This window comes from Exophiala aquamarina (assembly GCF_000709125.1).
Source record: "Exophiala aquamarina CBS 119918 chromosome Unknown aczIA-supercont1.2, whole genome shotgun sequence".
Taxonomy (NCBI): Eukaryota; Fungi; Ascomycota; class Eurotiomycetes; order Chaetothyriales; family Herpotrichiellaceae; genus Exophiala; species Exophiala aquamarina.
Window position 1 is genome coordinate 873,839 of NW_013550586.1, and position 21,025 is coordinate 894,863.

Consider the following 21,025-nt stretch of genomic DNA (forward strand, 5'->3'; position numbering starts at 1 on the left):
TCCGTGAATGCACGCTGGTGCTGTTGTCACGGCCCCTTCTTCTCGCACACAAATTCTCTCCGTCTGAATATGCGCAGCGGCATCTCACCAGGAGCCTGCGCTGACTTCTCTCACTCACGCCGTCGCGAATCCATCTGCCCACCACTTCAAGTTGTGCGCTGACCATGGCCGGCTATCAGAACGGGCAGCCTTACTATCCGCAGAACAGTCATCCGTCCTCTTCCCATAACCCCGCCCATCCTCCCTATGGCTCCCATCCGACCTATCCCTCCCAAAACATCCAGCGGACCGCCAGTTTCGATGCTGGAGACGACCACCGTGTGACTGATGCCCAAGACGCACAAATGCGATATGGCTCGGGGTATCAGACATATGCCTCATCCGCTGGTGCTGCGAGTCCTCCCATGAACCGTTCGCAGTCAGCCAGCTACCACCCGGCATCCGCATCGTCTGCCATTCCTTTCAGGACAAACACCCAGCATTCGGCGCTCAGTGGCTATCAGCACCAATATCCGCATCCCTCTCCTCCCTCTCACGCCTCCTACAATCCTGCTCAATACCAACAGCAGCAGTCAACATACAACCCTCAGGCATATTCCTCCCCTCAGTCCGCCCACCCGTCCTCCAATGCGTACCAACCTTACATCCCGGCTGCATATGGCGATCCCACTCTCGCCCGCCAGCAAACAGTCTATAATAACTATGGTTACAACTATGAAGCCAATGCTCAGGCCAATTACTCCTCCCAACCTCCGCCCCCTCCTGCGCGAGCCGAAACCTACTCTTATTCGCAACCTCAAACTCAGCAGTATGGCGCATATCAACATGATCCCGCCCAACAGTACCCTGTCCGCCATCCCGGCAGCGTATCTCCTGGTCAGAGCCATCAGACCTACTCCCCATCCCCTCCGCAGCCTCCGCCACACGAGTCATCTCTGTCCACCCGGCCCTACTCCCGATCAACAGGCATTCCCGAAGAAGGTTATACGTATACAACCGCGTCATCCGGCCAATATCAAACTGCAGGTTTGGCCACATATTCATCCCCTGATATCAATCGAAATCCTTCATTTGCGAGCCGAATGAGTGGGCGGACCCCCTCTCCCCAGCCTTCCCTATCAACCCCTCCGAGTAGGCAACCTTCCAACAGATCTCCCCAGCGGAATAGCAATCTGGATCGTCATCCCCAAGGGAGATCACTTCCCGGTGTTCCATCAGGGTCAGAATCAGACAACGATCGGTTGAATTCACGTGTCCAGAATGCGAGCTCGCGGAATACATTTTCTTCGGGCTATGACGACCTGATAGACAGCTTAGATGCAGCCATAGGAGGGTCTTCACAGCCGAGCAGTGATCAGAGATTTGCTGATGCCAGGGATCAAGGGCCAGATGCACTTTTTCAGCAGCCTTCTCCACAACCTCAGCTTTCGCCAGACGAGATCCCCACGCACCTTAATGGCAACATCGCATCAACGGGAGATGCCTATATCAATTATGGTGCATTCACAGACGACAGCGATGCAGAAGCTGCTGCAGGGCTGGCTGCTCTCAACGCCCTGGACGAACAAGAACGTGCTGAAGATGCACGCAGACGCAGTGGCACTCAGGGCTCTGCTACTCTATTCCCGAGCCATTCCACAGAAACAGTCCCCCGTCTGTCTTCTCAGGAGCAAAGCAGCGATAGCGATTATACTGGTTACGACCTAAGTGGAGCTGCTGGCGGAAGCTATGGACCCGACATGTCATACGGCGCGCCCCCTTCTTACAGCATGCCGACCACCATGCCTGGAAGCGACCTTTATGGACGTCTCAATACTCGGATGAGCTCCGTTCGGAGTTCAGGCGTATCATCTGAAGGACGTGAATCTCAGACAAGTGGGTTTGAGTCAATACCCCCTGCGGAGGATCTGCATCCTTTCTCTCCCACCCGTAACGTTGCTAGGGTAGATACCGGTGGCACCGGTGGTCTAACGGAACCCAGTCCTCATCCTAGGCGACTGAGTTATGAAGATGGCGACGAGGCAACGTTGATGGACTCGGATACTGGCCAGGCTTCAGGGGACACGAGTCCTTCACGAGAATCCATGCCCGACCTTTTCTTCCATCCTGGAATGAGTCAGCAACGGCCGCTGCCACCCCCTCCCGCGCATTCAGACCCCTTGATACGAACCATACCCCATCTTATGCCGGCCGGCACCTATACCCAGCAAAGCAGATTTTCTCAATATACTGATCCGGGTACCCGTCTATCCTACCCTGCCGCTCCCGACGCCTATTCTGCGTCCCTTCTGAGCCCCACAGCTGTACCTCGCTCTACATCTCTATCGAACGGCAGGAGCGCCCCGAGGGCTGACCATCCAATGAGGTCAAAGACCGAATCGGATCGTGCGAAGCTGCTCCGGCAACAGGGTCGCCCAATGTCTGATATGTACGATCTTGCAAGTCCCCAAGCTGCCGTTTCACTGGACCTCCCAGCTATCCCTAAGAAGCGATACAATCCAGCTAAACTCACGACAGATCAGTTTAAGAAGTGCTCGGAGCCATGGGCGCTCAGCTCGGTTCTGTCATGGATCAGAGAGCTGGCGGAAGAAGAGGTTGACTTGAAGGAGAACAACATTGCAGAAGGTTTGGTTGCTCTTTTCATGCATAAAGTACCCACCATGTACATCACTGAGGCCGAGGCACTTGGAGAACGTGTTGTGAAAGAGATGTTAGCAACAGGAGCATTGTTGCGTGAAGAGGAATGGGTGAAGTTTGGTGCAGGTACTATGTCCGGAGTTCTGTATCAGCTGACCGGAACGGGTTGTTATTCATCGAAGTTGCATCTGTATCACACCAAAGGCAGATGCTATTCCTACCACTGTATGAGGACATTAAAGAAGGTCGATCTTGATACTTTGCCAGTTGAAAAGAAGTCCGAGGACTGGGTTACTTTCTATAAGCTTAAAAAGGAGGATCTGGAAGGTCACGATAAAAAGGACATCGAACGCCAGAATGTTCTGCATGAAGTTGTCACGAGCGAGGATCTTTATATCAGTCAATTGGATGTTTTGAGAGTCCTGTATAGAGATCGACTTTCGGCGTCTCAACCACCCATTATACCAAGCAAAAAGCTACCCACCTTCCTGAAAGAGGTATTTGGAGGAATCGACAAGGTGAAGAAGGTCAATCAAGATTACCTACTTGGGCAACTTAAGTACCGGCAGAGTGAACAAGGACCTTGGATAGTAGGATTCAGCGATATCTTTCGCGAATGGATCCGAAAAGCACGTTCTGTCTATGTGGAATATGCGGCAAACTTCCCTCGAGCGGATTATCTCATGCGACGGGAAGCTGAGCGCAATCTTCATTTCAAGACATTCCTCGACCAAGCTCAGACTGATGCTCGTTCCAAGAAACTCAGCTGGGACAGTTACCTCAAAAGCCCCATCACCAGACTTCAAAGGTACAGTCTCCTTCTGCAGACCGTTCAAAAGAATATGATTAAAGACTCAGAGGAGAAAGCTAGCCTTGCTTTTGCTTTGGACGAGATCCGGGCGGCCACTTTTGAATGTGATTCGAAATATGCCGAAATGGGCAAGAAGATGGAGTTGATCGAAATGCAGACCAAGCTACGACTCCGACCACAGATGGAGAAGGAGGTGGAACTCAACCTCGACCATCTGGGGCGGGAGATTGTGTTTCGAGGTGACCTGCAACGTGCCGGTGGAAAGGGTTTCCAATGGGTCGAAACCCATGCCATCCTCTTCGACCACTATCTTGTGCTTGCAAAGCCCTTAGCACGTGATCCGCGCAGGGAAGGTTTCTATGATGTTTCCAAAGTCCCAATCCCGATGGATTTGCTGGTCTTGGAGGGCGCTCACGATGCCGCTGTGGTCAAATCCTCGGTCAAGGGCATCGGGGCAGTAACAACTGTTGTGCCACGTAGCCAAGCTGACAATCGGATGTCACGAGCTCAATCCACTGCGAGCGGCGAGCGAATTGGTCCTCTAACACACACAAATACTAACCTATCGGTTGGATCCGGTAGTAACAGCCAATCCATGGTTGCCATCACCACATTGGAGTCAAGCAATTCCAAAGAGGAAAAGATTATGTATCCTTTCCGTGTGAAACATCTCGGCAAGACCGAGACGTACACTCTTTACGCGCCTAGCGCCCAGAATCGACAAGACTGGTGTGAGGCCATGATTCAAGCCAAAACCAGGCATGCAGAATCTTTGTTTTCCCAAAATGCTGAGCCCTTCAAACTCCGAGTCTTGGCCGACACCGCCTTTGGTTACGAAGGGCTTGCATACCCTGCGAGGCGTATTCTCATTCGCGGCACACCTCTAGATAGAGCCATTCAAGAGACGGAGAAGAGGTTTGAGGGCCAGGGACGACCAGCGCCGGTTTGTCGAGCTCAAGTCAATTGTGCCACGGTCTTCAATCAACCCTACGGCAGGCTCATGTGTGCCATCGGAACTGACTACGGCGTTTACATTTCCGAGTATCAAAATTCTCGGGGATGGGTCAGGGTAAGTGATCTTCGCCTATTGTTGCCACGTGATCCTACTAACATTACAACAGGCGATCCAAATGCCAAAGGTCTCTCAGATTTCTGTTTTGGAAGAGTTCAATCTATTCTTGCTCATATCCGATAAAGCACTCATCGCCTATCATCTTGACGTAGTCTGTCCGCCTTCAGGGAATGCCCTCCCACAGGCAGATGCATCAAGTCGCAAAGCGCCGCAAAAGCTCTCAGGATCCAAAGACATCGGTTTTTTTGTGACTGGAAGGATGAAAGAGCGGACATTGGTCTTTTACAAGAAGCGGGATGGTATTGCCTCCACATTCAAAGTCTTGGAGCCGGTATTACAAAAGAGCACCACGAGTCGCTCGCGCTTCTTGCCATCGGCATCGCGACGTGGCCAGACCGAATTCTTCAGGGAATACGACGAGTTTTATATCCCAGCCGAATGTTACGGGCTTAATCTATACCAATCAAGCCTGGCGATATCTACCGCACGGGGCGTGGAGGTGTTGACGCTGGAAAAGAAACAGACTTGGAGTGTACCAAATCTGCGCAGTGATCAACCAGAAACACAGGCACATCTCAGTTCCATCGCAACGCGAATCAAAGATTTAAAACCACTAGGCATGTTCCGACTGGGCGAGGCGGAATTTCTAGTTACCTTTGAGGAATGTGCCGTCTATGTCAATAAGCATGGCGACATATCACGCGGAGTGGTGATGGAGTTTGTTGGCAAGGCCAAAGCAGCATGCCTGTATGCGCAATATCTCATCTTGGTGGACGATGACTTTGTTGAGATTCGAGATTCTCAGAACGGAAGACTCAAGCAGGTGATTGCAGGCAAAGACATCAGGCTGTTGGACGACGGTGGTAGTGGAGCGGGTGCAAACCGGGGTACTGGACAATCGCAGTCACCGGCAGTGCTTGGAGGAGGAATCAATGGGCTAGGCCTGAAGACCTTTGGGAATGCTCCGCGGACACCCAAGATCGCGCTGCAGCATCCGGAGTACGAGAAGAGTCATGTTGTTGTAGAGCTGATTCTAACAAAGGACGACGAGTGAATGAAGTCCTTGCATGTTTTTCAAGGGGTGATGCTGGCGCTGGTGCCCTCTTGGTGTCATATTCGGTGATTTTTTCGCTCCTGGACAGAGGAACGCGGGGCCACACCATGAATGAATGAATGAACAGAGAACCGTTTGGATTATGGGTTTTTCTTCAGGTTCAAGTGCTGGGGAGGAAGGATTTTCCCCAGCAGTACCATTCGAATGGCATGACACGATGGCGATACCAGGTTCTCTCTTTACAATTCTACACCAGGCATTTAATTCCTACTTTGTCAGACTCGGGGCACTAGAGCGAATATCAAGATCAGGATCAGGATCAGGATCAGGATCAATATGATTATCATATTCCGTGAGCGTGAGCAGGGTGTGCTGCGGTACAGTGCCACATATCTGAGGTTGTAAGCTCGGAACAATGAGATGTTCCGTGCCAAGACTTCAGCCTTCAGCTAGACCAAGTTGGCAAGCATAGCGCCGAGGGCGGCCACTGCCACTGCACGCGTTGACCTGCACCGACCACCGCTTGGGCCTGCCTGTGTACCTGGCACGCCTCACACCCTCACCACCCCCAACCGCAGCCGCCAAAGTCAGCAACCAAGAACTACACCTGCAGTCCTGTACGAAGTACAGACTCTGGCTTCGTTTCTCCAAGCACAAACAGTGTATACCTCGAGCATAATCTCTTTGTCTTTGTGGCAGGGCGTGATCTATTCATTGTATCAAGTACCTACCCTTCTATCACGCAATCATGAGCAGCATGTGACTGTCTCCCTGTAATCTCTAATCTCCATACTCTTATGCTTCAGGTCACTACCTCCGGCCATGTTGAGCTCCTTCGTCCAAAAGTTTATTGACCAGTCCCCTCTCGCGGTCATCAATGACAACCGTCCTTCCAAGGCCGCGCTGTTTCGAGAGCAGTTCAGACTTCCTGCCGGGCAGAATCCCCTCCACGAAATAACAGCGGAACTCTTCCTCCCACTCCCTTCCACTGCTGGACTACCCGTCACGTCAGGAGACAAGTCTAGAGATTATGGCAATAAATACAGTGGAGAGTTGCACCTAAGTGAACACTTTCTCTGCTTTTCCACCATTCGCACCAGTTTTCTTCCCTCCGCAAGCAACAGTGCCTCGACCTCGTTCACCGGTCCAACCCAGGGCTCTGGACCTGGTGGTCATGGATTTACCCTCCCCCTCTGTTCTATTCGCAGAGTCGAGAGGCTCAATAGCAGTCAGGATAAGTTCTCGCTTGCTCTCACGACGCTAGAGTCCATCCAGAGGTCGACCACAGAGAAATCCAAGGCTTTACACCCTCCCCCTCGAAAGTTGATTCTGAATCTGGATGGGAGCCGTGTCGCCTGTGAACGATTCTGCGATGGCCTGAAGAAAGGTTTAAGGGAGGGGATGAAAGAAGCCGATGTCTTACGTGCCGTTGTGGCTCAGTGCTATTCAGAGTATCTCTTAGATCCGGCAAGGATCAGATCAAAGGAGGAGGGCACGCAACCACCAGAGCCCCCAGACACTGGCCTTGGGATACTCTTTCGGTATCCTGGAGATGCACGGAAATTGAGAGACCGGAGCAAGATAAGACTATGGGGTGAGTACATGCGAGAAAACGGCCGAAATGCCACCATAGTCCGCCAGCCCACCTTCCACAAGCTTATACGTGTTGGTTTGCCCAATCGACTTAGAGGCGAGATATGGGAGGTAGCCTCGGGCTCTTTCTATACTAGATTAAGAAATCCACATATGTACAATAAGGTACTGGAAAAATTTGACGGCAAAGGATCCTTAGCCATCGACGAGATCGAAAAGGATTTGAATCGAAGCCTTCCAGAATATCCCGGCTTTCAAAGCGAAGAGGGCATTGGCCGGCTGAGACGCGTTTTGACAGCATACAGCTGGACTAATGAAGAAGTCGGCTATTGCCAGGCTATGAACATTGTCGTGGCTGCACTTCTGATCTACATGTCGGAACCTCAGGCCTTCTTCATCCTTGGGGCCTTGTGCGACAGGCTACTTCCAGGCTACTACTCTAAAGACATGTACGGCACCCTTCTAGACCAACGAGTCTTCGAAAATTTGGTAGAGAAGACCATGCCTGTTCTGTGGGAACACCTAGTCAAGTCCGACGTCAATCTATCGGTCGTCTCGCTACCATGGTTTCTGTCTCTGTACATAAACTCTATGCCCCTTGTTTTTGCCTTCAGAGTTCTGGATGTGTTCTTTCTAGAAGGCCCAAAAGTTCTTTTCCAAATCGGCCTGGCTATTCTGCGGATAAACGGCGAAGAATTGCTCGATGTTACCGACGACGGTACCTTCATATCCATCTTGAAGAATTACTTCTCAAGACTCGACGAATCTGCCCACCCACATTCCGAAAATGAGAAGTTGAAAGCAATCACTAAATTCCAGGAATTAATGGTGACAGCATTCAAGGAGTTTGCTGGTGTTACTCATGCCAGTGTGGAGGAACTTAGGGCGAAGCATATTGACCATGTCAAAGAAGGTTTAGCAACGTTTGCCAAACGTACCTCCATCAGAAATCTTGGTCCAGAAAGCAAAAAGTTAAGCCCTGAAGATCTCAGTGTAATCTACGATCGCTTCTTTGGTGTCCTGTCTGAGAGGCAGCAACGTTCAAAGGCTAGAGAGGAGGAGAGGAGGAAGCAAGAGCACCAGAGGCTTCGTCCCAGCATATTTTCTCAGCACTCACACCACAACCATGACGAACCCTCCCAAAATATTTCACCCCTTCAAACTATGGAATACGATGCTTTCCGCGAATTTTTAGCCAACACTGCCAAGTGGGCAGTGACAGATTCCCCCTCCTCTCCAGCGAAGGAAATCGCGAGTCCTATGGCAAGCCAAAGAAAAAGAAGCAAGACTATCACACAGTGGGGTTCTGGTCCCGAACCTGCTGATCACGATTTCATGCAAAGGTTGTATGGCAAGTGGGACGAATCCCATCAAGGTTCTATGACATTGCAACAGTTGGTTCGTGGTCTGGCACAATTCAAGGGCACTACAGATATTATGAATTCCATGAGTCTTTTCTTCGATCTTTTCGATGACGAAGGCACTGGCAAGGTCGACCGTGAAGGTATCTTGAGGATGTCAGAGTCTCTTCTGTTCCTTTCTAGGCGGGGTTTCGACGGAACCATCAACGCATCTGAATCTAACGGAATGACCCCAGTTTCAGCTGCTCCTGATTCGAAGGAAACCTTGAAAATGAGCACAAATGAGAAGTTCTTGGGTTCTGTCAGCGCATTCATTCGGAGATGTTTCGAGTATGCCGATCCAGACCAACCAAATGATGCGGTTGGAGAAACGACGTCAAACCTGGAAGCTACTACCCTCGACTCCTCCGGCCAAGATGATTTGTTGGACCTGACCGAAATAAAGTCACACACCAAGTCTATTGCTTCGCCACAGATCACCAACAGTGATCCCTTGTCTCCATCAACTCCGCCAGGAACACCCTCTCTCTCTCTTCCAAATCAGAGTAAACGAAATAGCTCTTCCAGGGCTGCATCACATAACCTTGCATTGGACCCCAATAAGCCCTTACATATTACCTTGCCTACATTTCGGATGGTGATACTAGCAGATGAGCTTCTTGAACAGTTCTTCGAAACATTCTTCCCTCAATCTTTCCGTCTCAGCGACTCACCAAATGCAAGCACTGTTTCATTGCCGTCTAGCACCTTATCTGGCAATCTCACTACATTTAGCAGTTTTGGAACCCCAGTCAAGAACCTCATCAATGGAGCCTCTACCAAGACCGTGATTGATGTCGGAACCGCTGGTGGTGTAGTGGAACCTGGATCTCGAGGGCTGCGCGGCGTATTGGACAACATTGTCAATGATGGAATGCGCATGGCGGCTGAGATGAGAAAGAGAATGGACGAAGCACAAAAGGAATATGAACGACAATTAAAGGAACAAGGCCAAAGACCATACAGAGACGACGATGACGATGAAGAGGATGACGAAAAAGGGACGGAGCTGGGCAAGAGAGACCAGGAGCTTTTGGAAGGCGCAGAGGTAGCGAGTATAAAGACTTACAGGAGTGATGACAACACCAGAAGTCGGGCCCAGAGTTCGGTCGGTAATGCTAGTGGAACGCTGAGTGGAAAGGACAGCCACGGCGTGAGTATATTGGATATGGACGAAAATCCAAAGAGTAAAGGGGATTGATCATCCCAGCGGAACACGTACAAACCGTTCCCCCATGCCGATGTCGATACTGCATTTGTGAACAGGGCAGGAGAAGGAGAAAAAGTGAAGAAGATACTCCGACGACCACCAGGTCACGACTACATGAAGTATTCTAACTTCTCGTCGGCTGCAGTTCTTGCTATTGCTTAGCTAGCTATCCTGGAGGTGGAGACGTTGATGATACCCACGAGTTAATTGAATATATTTATATTTACCTGGAAAGATTCTTGAAAATTGGTGGAGGCGAAGATGTGTAGGGATGTGTAGGGCATTGATTGATTACCGCTTCGGCCGCCCCTTCTTTTGTCTGGTGTTTCGCTGCTCCCACTGGCAGCTCAGGAAACAGGCTGGTGTGTTCCAATTGACGCTCACACGCCGGAAAACCCGATCCTGTGTGTCTGCTCCTGGCAACAACGTATTCGACATGAAATGATACATTATGAAGGAAACGGAGATGGGGATAGGAATAGAGGTAGAGATAGAAGTAAGGAGAATGTTATACTATTGTAGGCCGTGCTGCTATATGGTATATCAAAGTCGATAGAGATGGGTGGATCATTATTGAACAATGGATGGAGATGTAGATATCTAGATAGCTAGATAAACAAACGATGTCCTCCCAACTCCTCGCTGAGTTGTTACCCTTTATCCCTTACCCCTTACTCCTGTTGCCTAGTTCCTGCTCCTGCGCCTGCGCACGAATTCCGATCCCTGACCCGGATATTTGCGCCTGACCTCTTTCATGATATATATCAATAAAGCGAATTCCAAATCTGATTTTCCTTCGCATTGGACCCCAAGGAGACAGGATCTCAAGTTTGTTTTCAACTCCCTCTTCGCACTCACGGTTTCATTCATGGGGGGCCACGCGGCCCTTCTGGAGTCTGAAGAGCGCCGTTTTCCCGCTGCTGCTATTGCCTGCTACCGGCGCCGGAGAGGGCCCTGGCTTAACTTTAAAAATTCCCCAGGTCACGGAGAGGGAAAGGGCAAGAAGGGAGCGGAGGAGTGGAAGATGCCGCACAAGCTGACGAGGAGAGATCTGTGGCCCTTGTTTTGTCGCTTCTGTGTTATTGCGTGCGCATCTTGTTTTGATCCAGTAGTGGTCCTTCTGGTCTCCTAAGCTGGCTGGTTCTGGTTCTGGTTCTCGTTCTCATTCTGAGTCGAGTCTTCTTCTTTCTCGCTTGTAACGTTGGGGACAGAGACGGAGGAGTGCTCATCACCACTGGGTTTAGCGTCAGGATTTGGCTCGGCGGTCGTGTCTTTTACATCATCACCGTTAGCATCGGCATTGCCACATTCTTTCTCCTCCTGCTCTCGCTCTTCATCCGTCTTCTCCGCCGCTGCGGCTTGGATCTCATCCAGGGCGCTCTTGGCGACGTCGTCGCGGTCCAGCGTCGGCGGCAGGATGTTGTCGGTGTCATTCCTGGGGACCACGACTTTCAGGCCCAGGTCGGCTTGCTTGCTGTACACCCTCAGCCCGACGATGCAGCTGGCGTTCCATGGGTTGCGAGCTGGGTCTTTTTCCTTATCGTCGTCGTTGTCGTTGGGTGATGATGCCCTGTCGGTTGTGGATGCTGCGGGTGCGGGCGCTGGTGTCTTTGAGGTGCTCGAGGTTGGCGTTGAGCTGCCTGAGGGAGAGGTTGAGGTCGATGTGGTGGATGATGGGGATGAGGAGCCTGGTAGTTGGCCCTTTTGGTGAGCTAGGTCGTACAACTTGCCGATCTGGGTGATTTTGTCGCGGCGGTTGATGTTGTTCCGTATCACCGTCTCGACGTCTTCTCGTCCGCTGGCGAAGGCTTCGACCTTGACCAGGACAGTATAAATTCCCTTTTGGAGTGGGACTTCGACGTTGACAGACCGGACGAGCTCGTAGTTCATCTTGCTTCTGGCAATGTATTCGTCTTCGTCTTCATCCTCTTTTTGCACGCGGAATTGAAGCGTGAAGTTATACTTCCCTTGAAGGCCCTTGAAGTATCGGTCATCCAGTTGGGAGAGGACGATCACTGCCTCGGTGTCCTTCGGCACATCAATGGAGAAGTGGTTGGTTTGGTAGTCAAGTGTGCTCCAAGGCACTTGCACTGTCATCCATTGCTGTGCGACGTGCCATTCAGGCCCGAAGATCCTCGTCCGGTCGATATACTTGTACTTGCTCACCATATCCTTGTACGTCATCCAGAAAATGCCGTCGTCCCCGAACTGATGGTTCAGGCGCGTCATCCACTCCGAGTCCCACTCCTTCGAACCGTCGGACCATGCTCCAGTCCATTCCTTGCGGCCCCAAGGGTTGCGAATCTTGACGAGTCGTTGTCCGTGGCCTTCGTAAGTGTCGAGGATCGCGTAGGCATGTTGGCTGATGATTCCAGCCCGTCTTTCCTCGCGTACTTTCTCGTTGGCCGAATGGTAAGGCCGCCATTCACGCCAGCGTGCGACTGCGCAGCTGAACACAAAGTCTTTGCTGTTGCGAGACAGTTCTTTGGTCCAGAAGTACTCCAGATCGAGGATGTTGCTCGTGTAGATCTCCGTCGTCACCCCTCCAGTGAGGTCTTCGATTGCTTCACCTGTTTGTCCGCCGGAAATGGATGCATAATCCCCATGTACTTTTGCATATGCTTTCTCTAGTAAACTCACCCATGTCTCATTTTGGTTGCGGCATTGTGCGAAGTATAAGGCTTGAGAACCTCGCTGAAAGAGCTCTTGGTATTGGCCTTCTTGATTTGCACGACGAACACCGTATTGGCCGAGAACAACATCACCGCTCTCATCGTATGCAGGTGCACGCAGGAACAGTTTATCATCGATAATACATTGATGCCATTCGCCGTCACGATGAAAAACAAATCCGTAGACTCCAACCGTTTGATCTTGATACACGCACACTCGCTCGATGAAATGTGGATTGCAACTCAAGGCAGAGAGGGCAGCAAGAAACCAACAATCCCCCACGGAGCCTTGGAGGATATCATCAAATGACGCTTTGCCAACATAGAATTGTGGCTCTTCGAAGATGTCAGAAACTCGCTTTGCATCAGCTGGATATTCTTTCTCGTCATCTTCAACAGTAAGCCCATCCAAGCAGTCTCTGATCCTCGTGATCTTGAGATCTCGCTCAATATCCCAGTGTGTATCAGTGTACTTTTGATTGGAATCTCGACATTCTCGGATAATGCGTTTGACATCTCGTATGCAATTCTCCTTTGCGTTGTCGTATGATAGAACTGCCCGGTGGGCTGTCTCCCCTTCTAATTTGGTCCGTAGGAGACTCCTATCTGCAATGCGCTCTGGTAGAACTCGCGTCACCTTCCCAACATACTCGGGATCAAAATTGGTCCAGAATTTCTTCATTTTCTGCTGAGGGTGAGGCTTTCCTATCTTCGTAGGGGGTGGTGCAGGAGCAGGGGGAGGTGTGTCGGGCACCAGCATCAGCTTGATGCTTTGTCCTCCCCCAAGCACAAGACCTCCAGAAGGAGGTGTTGGTTCTTGCCCTGTGGACTGAGCTTGAATGTCAAAACTTTCCCCTTCATTCTGGACATCTTCTGTTCGTGACCGTCCTTCTGTCGGAACATGGTCTCCCTCCATTTCCTTGACGTCCAGGACTATTGGCTGCACAGTTTGCCTTTCCTGCTGGCAATACTACGATAAATTCTCCTCACAAATCTTGCCCGGGTACACTGGAAGCAAATTGGGAAGGGGAAAAGCGGTGAGTGACTCCTTGTAACGATTGTTGCTATTGAGCTCTTCGCCAGCAAGGCTGAGGGTGAAAAGGTGTGGGGAAGAGCCATGTGCCCCGAAGTGATAGATATACTCGGCGCCTAGCGTCTTGACAATTGAATTGACGCTTCTGGTCATCCGCGGGGGTGTGCAAGGCTTAGGAGGGTGAATTGAGGCCACAGTCCGTGCATGTCATGCGTGTGAGACGACCGGGCTCGAGACGGCCCTATCCCACGAGAATCGGCAAAAGTGAGGCTTGAGAGTCACACAATTGGCGGTAAGGAAGCTGCCAGACCCCACGGTAGTGGTGTCCTAGGGAAAGTCTTCCTTGAAGCGATGGCATAGTGGCATGCGTATGCGCCAACCAGGAGTAGACAAGTCGGTCTGGCTTGTCTGGGGGACTAGCGCCACCATGCATGCATCGCCTCCTACCTAGATAAGCAACGGGTGCGAGGATATCGACCACCGACTAGCCAGTACTCGGGACTACCAACTGGAAGTGACTCAGAGTCTGACACGACAGGGCAGTTTCAAGGCCGAATTTGTTGGGATACGGTGGTATGCTCGGGTCGAGCCCATTTATAATGGAGATCGTTGTGAATCACCTTATTGAATGCAGGGTCATTCCGGGTGTCTTTAGCGCTCCCGTGGACCCTGAGGCTGAATTGTGGGTGGTCATTTAAAGGTTGATATATTGTCCAGCGCCAGCTGATCAGATGCATCGTCTCTCCTAGCCTAGTACCCGATGGCAGTGGCACTCTGCTGCCTGGAAGGATCGGGCGAAGACAGGACGGGGAGTCTACGGAAAGGTCATGCACTCCGGGCCTGACCACGAAAGCATGCTCCATGATCCATGCAGCGCAGTGAACCTAGCCCATCGCTGACCGGTTGTGGCTTGAATACTGGCTCAGCCTCATGAGGGGTGAGGCTGAGGTAAATTGATATCGATATCGGACTCACTCACGTGTACGAGGGCCCAAGGGTTCTCGGTGGATAATTCCCCCCCCCTCCGGGAGTGAAAAGCTCTTGGTTGAGTCATTCGTGCGTTGCTTTGTAAGGGCTCCCTCAGGTCCACGCAGCACATTATCGACTTGGCCAAGGCATAGATTACATCTCCTCTCAAAGATTCCCAGGTATATAAAAGCTATCGCCGAGGTTGTTTACATGGCCAGGTAATTGAAGGTACGTTCGGTGTCACTTATGGCTTAGCAAGCAAGCTCGTCGCCGTCATGAGAGTCCGTGCAGGAGGCTCGGGGAAGCTTAACTCCGACCCTGCAGCTTCCCCAACTCCCATGCTGTTCCTCGTAGTCGTTCTTGCCTGCAGTGCGTTTCTGTGCCGGCGCCGTACAAAACCTCCATTCGCGAGACACCACCGTCCGCCTTTTCTCTTTCTTCACCATCTTATCCGCATCCCACCGATTTTCACCCTCGCGTATGAGTAGTCTTTGTCTCTTCGTAATAGATGAGGCGCTCAGATGGCTTGCAGTCGGTCTTGACCGCCGTCGGACCTGATACCTTTGACTTGCAACCCGCTTCACGTACTCGTATTCAATCTCGAGAGCCTTTGTGTGGTGATGCAGAGGGGTGGGGTCCTGTGAGCTCCCTAAGATGGGATTTCACGCCTTGCTTTCTTGATATTTGGATTGTTGGAGTGGCTGTATGGGGTGTACTGTTCGGAGCTGGGGCTCTTTGGTACTTGTTCAAGAAGAGGAGTGCCCAAGATGTCCCTAAGAACTGGCATTTTTATGCTAAACTGTATGAAACACTCGGAACGCTCCAGTGATATCGGTGCATGGTGCTAATTCAATACAGTTCTGTCATTGCTGCCATCATCCTCACCACGACCCTGCAGGCCGCCTTCCAGATTGAACAACTACCAGAGATATGGATTAGAGATATAAGATTCTACACATCCATTGCTACAGCTGTCTCACTCCTCGTTGTATTCGCTGTACAATATCATGAGCATTGGCGGTCAAGAACACCAAATGGGGTTGCCCTGTTTTACTGGGTCTTCTTTATTCTGGCATATGGAGTAAAATTACGATCGCTGGTGGCAAGAAAGGCTTACGAACGTCGCCTACCATATTTTATCACGTTCAATGCCAGCCTCGCCCTCGCGATACTCGAGTTCATTCTTGAATATTTTGTCCCAAAGAAGCAGAGTGCTTATGATGCATTGGGTGCTGACGACGAATGTCCCTACGAATATGCAGATGTATTCTCCGTCCTTACTTTCGGCTGGATGACCCCACTAATGAAGTTTGGCTACAATAATTATCTGACCCAAGACGACCTATGGAATCTACGGCAGAGAGATTCTACAAAGGTCACTGGGCAATTGCTACAAGATGCATGGGAACGTGAATTGGAAAAGAAGAAACCGAATCTATGGATTGCTCTCGCGCGGTCATTCGGTGGTCCTTACCTACGAGGAGCACTCATCAAGACACTCAGTGACATGCTAGCATTTGTCCAGCCCCAACTCCTTCGCTTGTTAATTCAATTCGTCGATTCATACCGACGACACCATCAACCCCAGCCGGCCATACGAGGAGTTGCCATTGCGTTGGCTATGTTTGCCACTTCAATAGCTCAGACAGCGGCGCTCCATCAGTATTTTCAACGTGCATTTGAAACTGGAATGAGGGTCAAATCGTCGCTTACAGCGATGATATATTCCAAGTCGTTGAAACTTTCCAACGAGTCTCGGGCAGAAAAGTCGACGGGCGATATAGTAACCTACATGAGTGTAGATCAGCAGCGACTAGCCGATCTGGCGCAATGGGGTCAGCAACTTTGGTCAGCACCATTCCAGATTACTCTGTGCATGCTTTCTCTATACCAGCTGGTTGGTGTCTCATGCTTTGCCGGGGTGGCTGCCATGGTGGTCATGATCCCCATCAATGGATTTATTGCCAGATTTATGAAGAAGCTCCAGCTTTCTCAGATGAAGTACAAAGACCGCCGCGCTCGGCTCATGACGGAGATCCTGAACAATATGAAGAGCATCAAATTGTACGCATGGGGCTCTGCGTTCATGGAAAAGCTGAGCCATGTGCGTAACGATTTGGAACTAAACAACCTGCGTAAGATTGGGGCGGCTCAATCCTTTGCAACATTTACTTGGTCTTCAACACCGTTCTTTGTCTCCTGTTCGACATTCGCAGTTTTCGTCTTGGTTAACGATAAACCTCTGACCACCGACCTTGTTTTCCCTGCATTGACTTTGTTCAACCTGCTGACATTCCCACTGACCGTTCTGCCTATGGTAATCACCAGCATTGTTGAAGCTACAGTTGCTGTAGGTCGCTTGACTGCCTTCTTTACCGCGGACGAGCTCCAGGAAGATTCTGTGAGACAAGTTGATGAGCCTCCAACTCAAAATGGAGACACATCTGTAAGTATCAAAGATGCAACCTTCACCTGGGACAAAAATCAGGACCACAACGTGTTGCAAGACATTAATTTCAATGCCAACAAAGGAGAGCTCACCTGCATTGTCGGTCGTGTTGGGGCAGGAAAGTCTTCACTCCTTCAAGCACTCTTAGGAGACCTGTGGAAGATCAATGGAGAGGTTGTCGTATGCGGGCGTATAGCATACGCCGCACAATCTGCCTGGGTCATGAATGCCAGCGTGAAAGAAAACATTGTGTTTGGCCACAAATGGGATCCACATTTCTACAACCAAACTATCAATGCATGCGCTCTCGTCGACGACTTCCGACAACTGCCGGATGGGGATCAGACTGAGGTCGGTGAACGTGGTATCTCTCTCTCAGGCGGTCAAAAAGCTCGTCTCAGTTTGGCACGTGCGGTCTATGCCAGAGCGGATGTGTACTTACTCGATGACGTACTTTCTGCCGTCGATCAACACGTTGGAAGACATTTGATCAACAATGTGCTCGGTCCGAATGGACTTTTGGCTGGCAAGGCAAGAATATTGGCAACAAATGCTATTAACGTGCTCAAAGAGGCCGATTATATGTACCTCATTAGGAATGCTACCATCCATGAGAAGGGGACCTACCAACAGCTCATGGCTATGAGAGGTGAAGTTGCCAGCCTCATCAGGTCCACCACCACAGATAATGAGCAAGAATCTGATGGCGAAAGAAGTCCCAGCATTGAAGGGATGGAATCTGATGAGTCTACAACCGCTGTGGCAAGTGGTTTTCAGGATGAGCTGGACCCAGAAGAGGCAGAAGAATCGCGTCAAGAGGTAGGTGGGCTCGCACCAATCCGAGCTGGACCACTAGGTCCCTCAACTGCCAGAAAGACCAGCTTCAACACGCTTCGACGTGCTTCCACTGCAAGCTTCCGTGGCCCCACGGGTCGGATGACAGATGAGGAGACTGGGCTCAAGACCAAACAGAACAAGGAGACATCTGAGCAAGGCAAGGTCAAGTGGTCGGTTTACACAAGCTATGCTAAAGAGAGCAATCTCATTGCTGTGGGCGTCTATTTCATTGCACTTCTGTCTGCCCAGAGTGCTCAGATCGGAGGTAGCTTCTGGCTCAAACGATGGTCAGAGATCAATGAAGCCAAAGGCTCCAATCCACAGGTCGGCAAGTACATTGGAATCTACTTTGCCTTCGGAATCGGCGCTGCAGGCCTTGTCGTCCTCCAAGTAAGTGACTGCTATACAAGTGTGACATTGGTGCTGACACTTGTAGACCTTACTTCTCTGGATTTTTTGTTCTATCGAGGTTCGTCAATCCGGAAAGATGACACACTTCACACAGCTCACATTTCTTTTCTGCAGGCTTCGAGGAAACTGCATGACAGGATGGCATACGCCATTTTTCGGTCACCTATGAGCTTCTTCGAGACCACCCCAATTGGCCGTATTCTGAACCGATTCTCGAGGTATGTCATGTTCCCCAACTGGACCTGGGACTTCTGCATTGCAATTCAACTGACTTGATTTAGTGACATCTATCGTGTCGATGAAGTCATTGCTCGGACTTTCAACATGGTGAGTTGGGAATTGTCCGTATTGGAAACTTGGCATTCGCTCACGCGCGTAGCTTTTCGTGAACACGGGCAGGGCAGCTTTCACGCTAGGTGTGATAGCAGTAACAACTCCTGCATTCCTTGTGCTTGTCATCCCCCTTGGCATCGTCTATATCGTGTATCAAAAGTACTATCTTCGTACCTCACGGGAATTGAAACGACTGGACAGTGTCAGTCGTAGCCCCATATACGCCCATTTCCAGGAGTCTCTGGGAGGAGTTTCAACTATCCGAGCCTATCGCCAACAAGCGCGCTTCACCATGGAAAACGAGTGGCGTATGGACGCTAATCTTAGAGCATATTTCCCTTCGGTAAGTGCCAATAGGTGGCTTGCAGTTCGATTGGAGTTCCTTGGATCGGTCATCATCCTTGCCGCCGCCACTTTCGCCATCATTTCTGTCGCGACCGGGAGTAAACTGTCACCCGGCTGGGTGGGCCTTGCAGTAAGTTGTCCTTGCATGCACCTTGGAACGTGAGCCACGAACTGATCTTTCAGATGTCATATGCTTTGCAGATCACACAGTCCTTGAATTGGATTGTGCGTCAAACAGTTGAGGTCGAAACTAACATTGTCTCGGTCGAACGTGTCCTCGAATATGCCAACTTGACAAGTGAAGCACCAGATGTGATCTTCAAAAGCAGGCCCAGCATTGGTTGGCCAGCACATGGTCAAATCAGCATCAAAGATTACTCGACGAAATACCGCGAAGATTTGGAACCTGTATTGAGGAACATATCTCTGAACATCAAACCAAGGGAGAAGATCGGCGTGGTTGGTCGAACAGGGGCAGGCAAGAGTTCATTGACCATGGCGTTATTCCGGATCATTGAACCGACATCTGGCCATATAAGGTATGCCTTGAAAAATCATTTCAGATCACTGATTGGATATGTTCCTCCAAAAAGCAACGCCTTGCTAATTCGGGTTCGCAGCATTGATGGGCTTAATACGTCGACCATTGGTCTACTAGATCTTCGGAGACGGCTTGCAATCATTCCACAGGATGCCGCACTATTTGAAGGCACGATCCGAGATAACCTGGATCCCCGCCATGTTCATGATGACACGGAGCTGTGGAGTGTACTTGAACATGCACGATTGAAGGAGCATGTCTCGGGCATGCCTGGCCAACTAGATGCCGCGATCCACGAAGCTGGTAGGTGATGGCTTGGCCGGCCCCCCTGGCCGATGCATGTCATTTCTGTTCGCTAATCGTGGCTCTGTCCGATCTAGGTTCCAATTTGAGCCAGGGACAACGGCAGCTTGTCTCTCTGGCACGAGCCTTGCTAACACCAAGCAATATTCTCGTCTTGGACGAGGCAACTGCCGCCGTAGACGTCGAGACTGATGCCCTCCTGCAGGCTACGCTACGCAGCACGGTCTTTGACAACCGGACGATCATCACCATCGCCCATCGCATCAACACGATCCTCGACTCGGATCGTATTGTGGTGCTCCAACAGGGGAAAGTGGCTGAATTCGATAGTCCAGAGGAGTTGATTAGGAAGCGAGGGTTATTTTATGAGCTCGTCCGTGAAGCCGGACTCCTCGACAGCTTTGGCAACGGCACCGCTGTCACAAATCAGCACTAAGGCACCGGGGAAGCAACGCAAGCAACTAGTGGAACCACAGTGTCGGTATTGGAGGCATGTCCACGAGATTGCCCGGACGCCTACTTGTGCCACCCCAGCTACGTAGTTTCGTGCTCGACACCACAACCACCATCCCTTGTTACATTTTCTCGTATCGGCGAATTTGCCCGCAAGAATGAGATGGTGTGTGGTGCAAGCGATGCGATGGATATGAAGGGCAGAGAAGACGGTTGTCCCCAGAGTGATCAAAATCAAGGGGACTTTAGCGGCGGGTACAGCATGCATACAGACTTCAAAGTTACACTACTCCTCCCATCCAACCAATGAGAGATGGCGGAGATCATTGAGAGGACCGGGTGGCCACAGACAGATGCGGGCTCGTTGATCTGTTCTTGTGCCACATCTATCACCAGGGACAACTCTTTCCAGACAGCTATGTAGATAGCTAGCTAATTGGGGATTGTACAGAAACGTCGGATGAAGTACTCGGTAATACAGTGCGTGTGTCTGAATTGTCTGACCTGCGATTGCAATTTCATGGCAGCCTCTTCCATGAATCATGAGGGGACTATGGTGAGAGTTGTACATCGGTATTGACGCGGTTGAATCGGGTAGATTGGTTGAGATTGGAAGGACAACAGACATGGCCCAAAAAAGCTGCGATGTACCACGCCGTCAATCCTGGCAGTAGCTACCGCTACCGGAAGTAGAGATACAATTTCACAAGGGCACGTTTACAAGAGTTGACTTGTACTGTCTCTACAGCTCTGGCGGCGACCTTGGTAGTTCGTCTGTCTGGATATCCCGTCAGTGGATAGGCAGTCACACGGCAACGGAACGCAAAACGTGGGAGATCCCAAATCATCGCCCTGATCGGCGTACATACTGTACACACCGTGGTTAGATACATGGCTGCGAT

General features: G+C 50.8%; 4 protein-coding genes across 4 annotated transcripts; 3 read left to right on the plus strand and 1 right to left on the minus strand.

Moving 5' to 3' along the window:
- Positions 1-164: 164 nt before the first annotated feature.
- Positions 165-5,574, plus strand: A1O9_02153 (uncharacterized protein; the record flags this gene model as incomplete). The annotated part of the gene is made up of 2 exons (XM_013407728.1): positions 165-4,517; positions 4,570-5,574. 2 exons carry the CDS (start codon positions 165-167, stop codon positions 5,572-5,574), a joined length of 5,358 nt encoding a protein of 1,785 aa, XP_013263182.1.
- Positions 5,575-6,396: 822 nt separating this feature from the next.
- On the plus strand, positions 6,397-9,768 carry A1O9_02154 (uncharacterized protein; the record flags this gene model as incomplete). The annotated part of the gene is made up of 1 exon (XM_013407729.1): positions 6,397-9,768. The coding sequence occupies one exon, from the start codon at positions 6,397-6,399 to the stop codon at positions 9,766-9,768; it is 3,372 nt and encodes a 1,123-aa protein (XP_013263183.1).
- Positions 9,769-10,905: 1,137 nt separating this feature from the next.
- Positions 10,906-13,365, minus strand: A1O9_02155 (uncharacterized protein; the record flags this gene model as incomplete). Its single annotated transcript, XM_013407730.1, has 1 exon — positions 10,906-13,365. The coding sequence occupies one exon, from the start codon at positions 13,363-13,365 to the stop codon at positions 10,906-10,908; it is 2,460 nt and encodes an 819-aa protein (XP_013263184.1).
- A 1,594-nt stretch (positions 13,366-14,959) lies between these two features.
- A1O9_02156 (uncharacterized protein) lies at positions 14,960-20,106 on the plus strand (the record flags this gene model as incomplete). Its single annotated transcript, XM_013407731.1, has 9 exons — positions 14,960-15,252; positions 15,310-18,127; positions 18,174-18,206; positions 18,263-18,366; positions 18,430-18,475; positions 18,528-18,956; positions 19,010-19,365; positions 19,447-19,670; positions 19,748-20,106. The coding sequence occupies 9 exons, from the start codon at positions 14,960-14,962 to the stop codon at positions 20,104-20,106; spliced, it is 4,662 nt and encodes a 1,553-aa protein (XP_013263185.1).
- Positions 20,107-21,025: the final 919 nt, after the last annotated feature.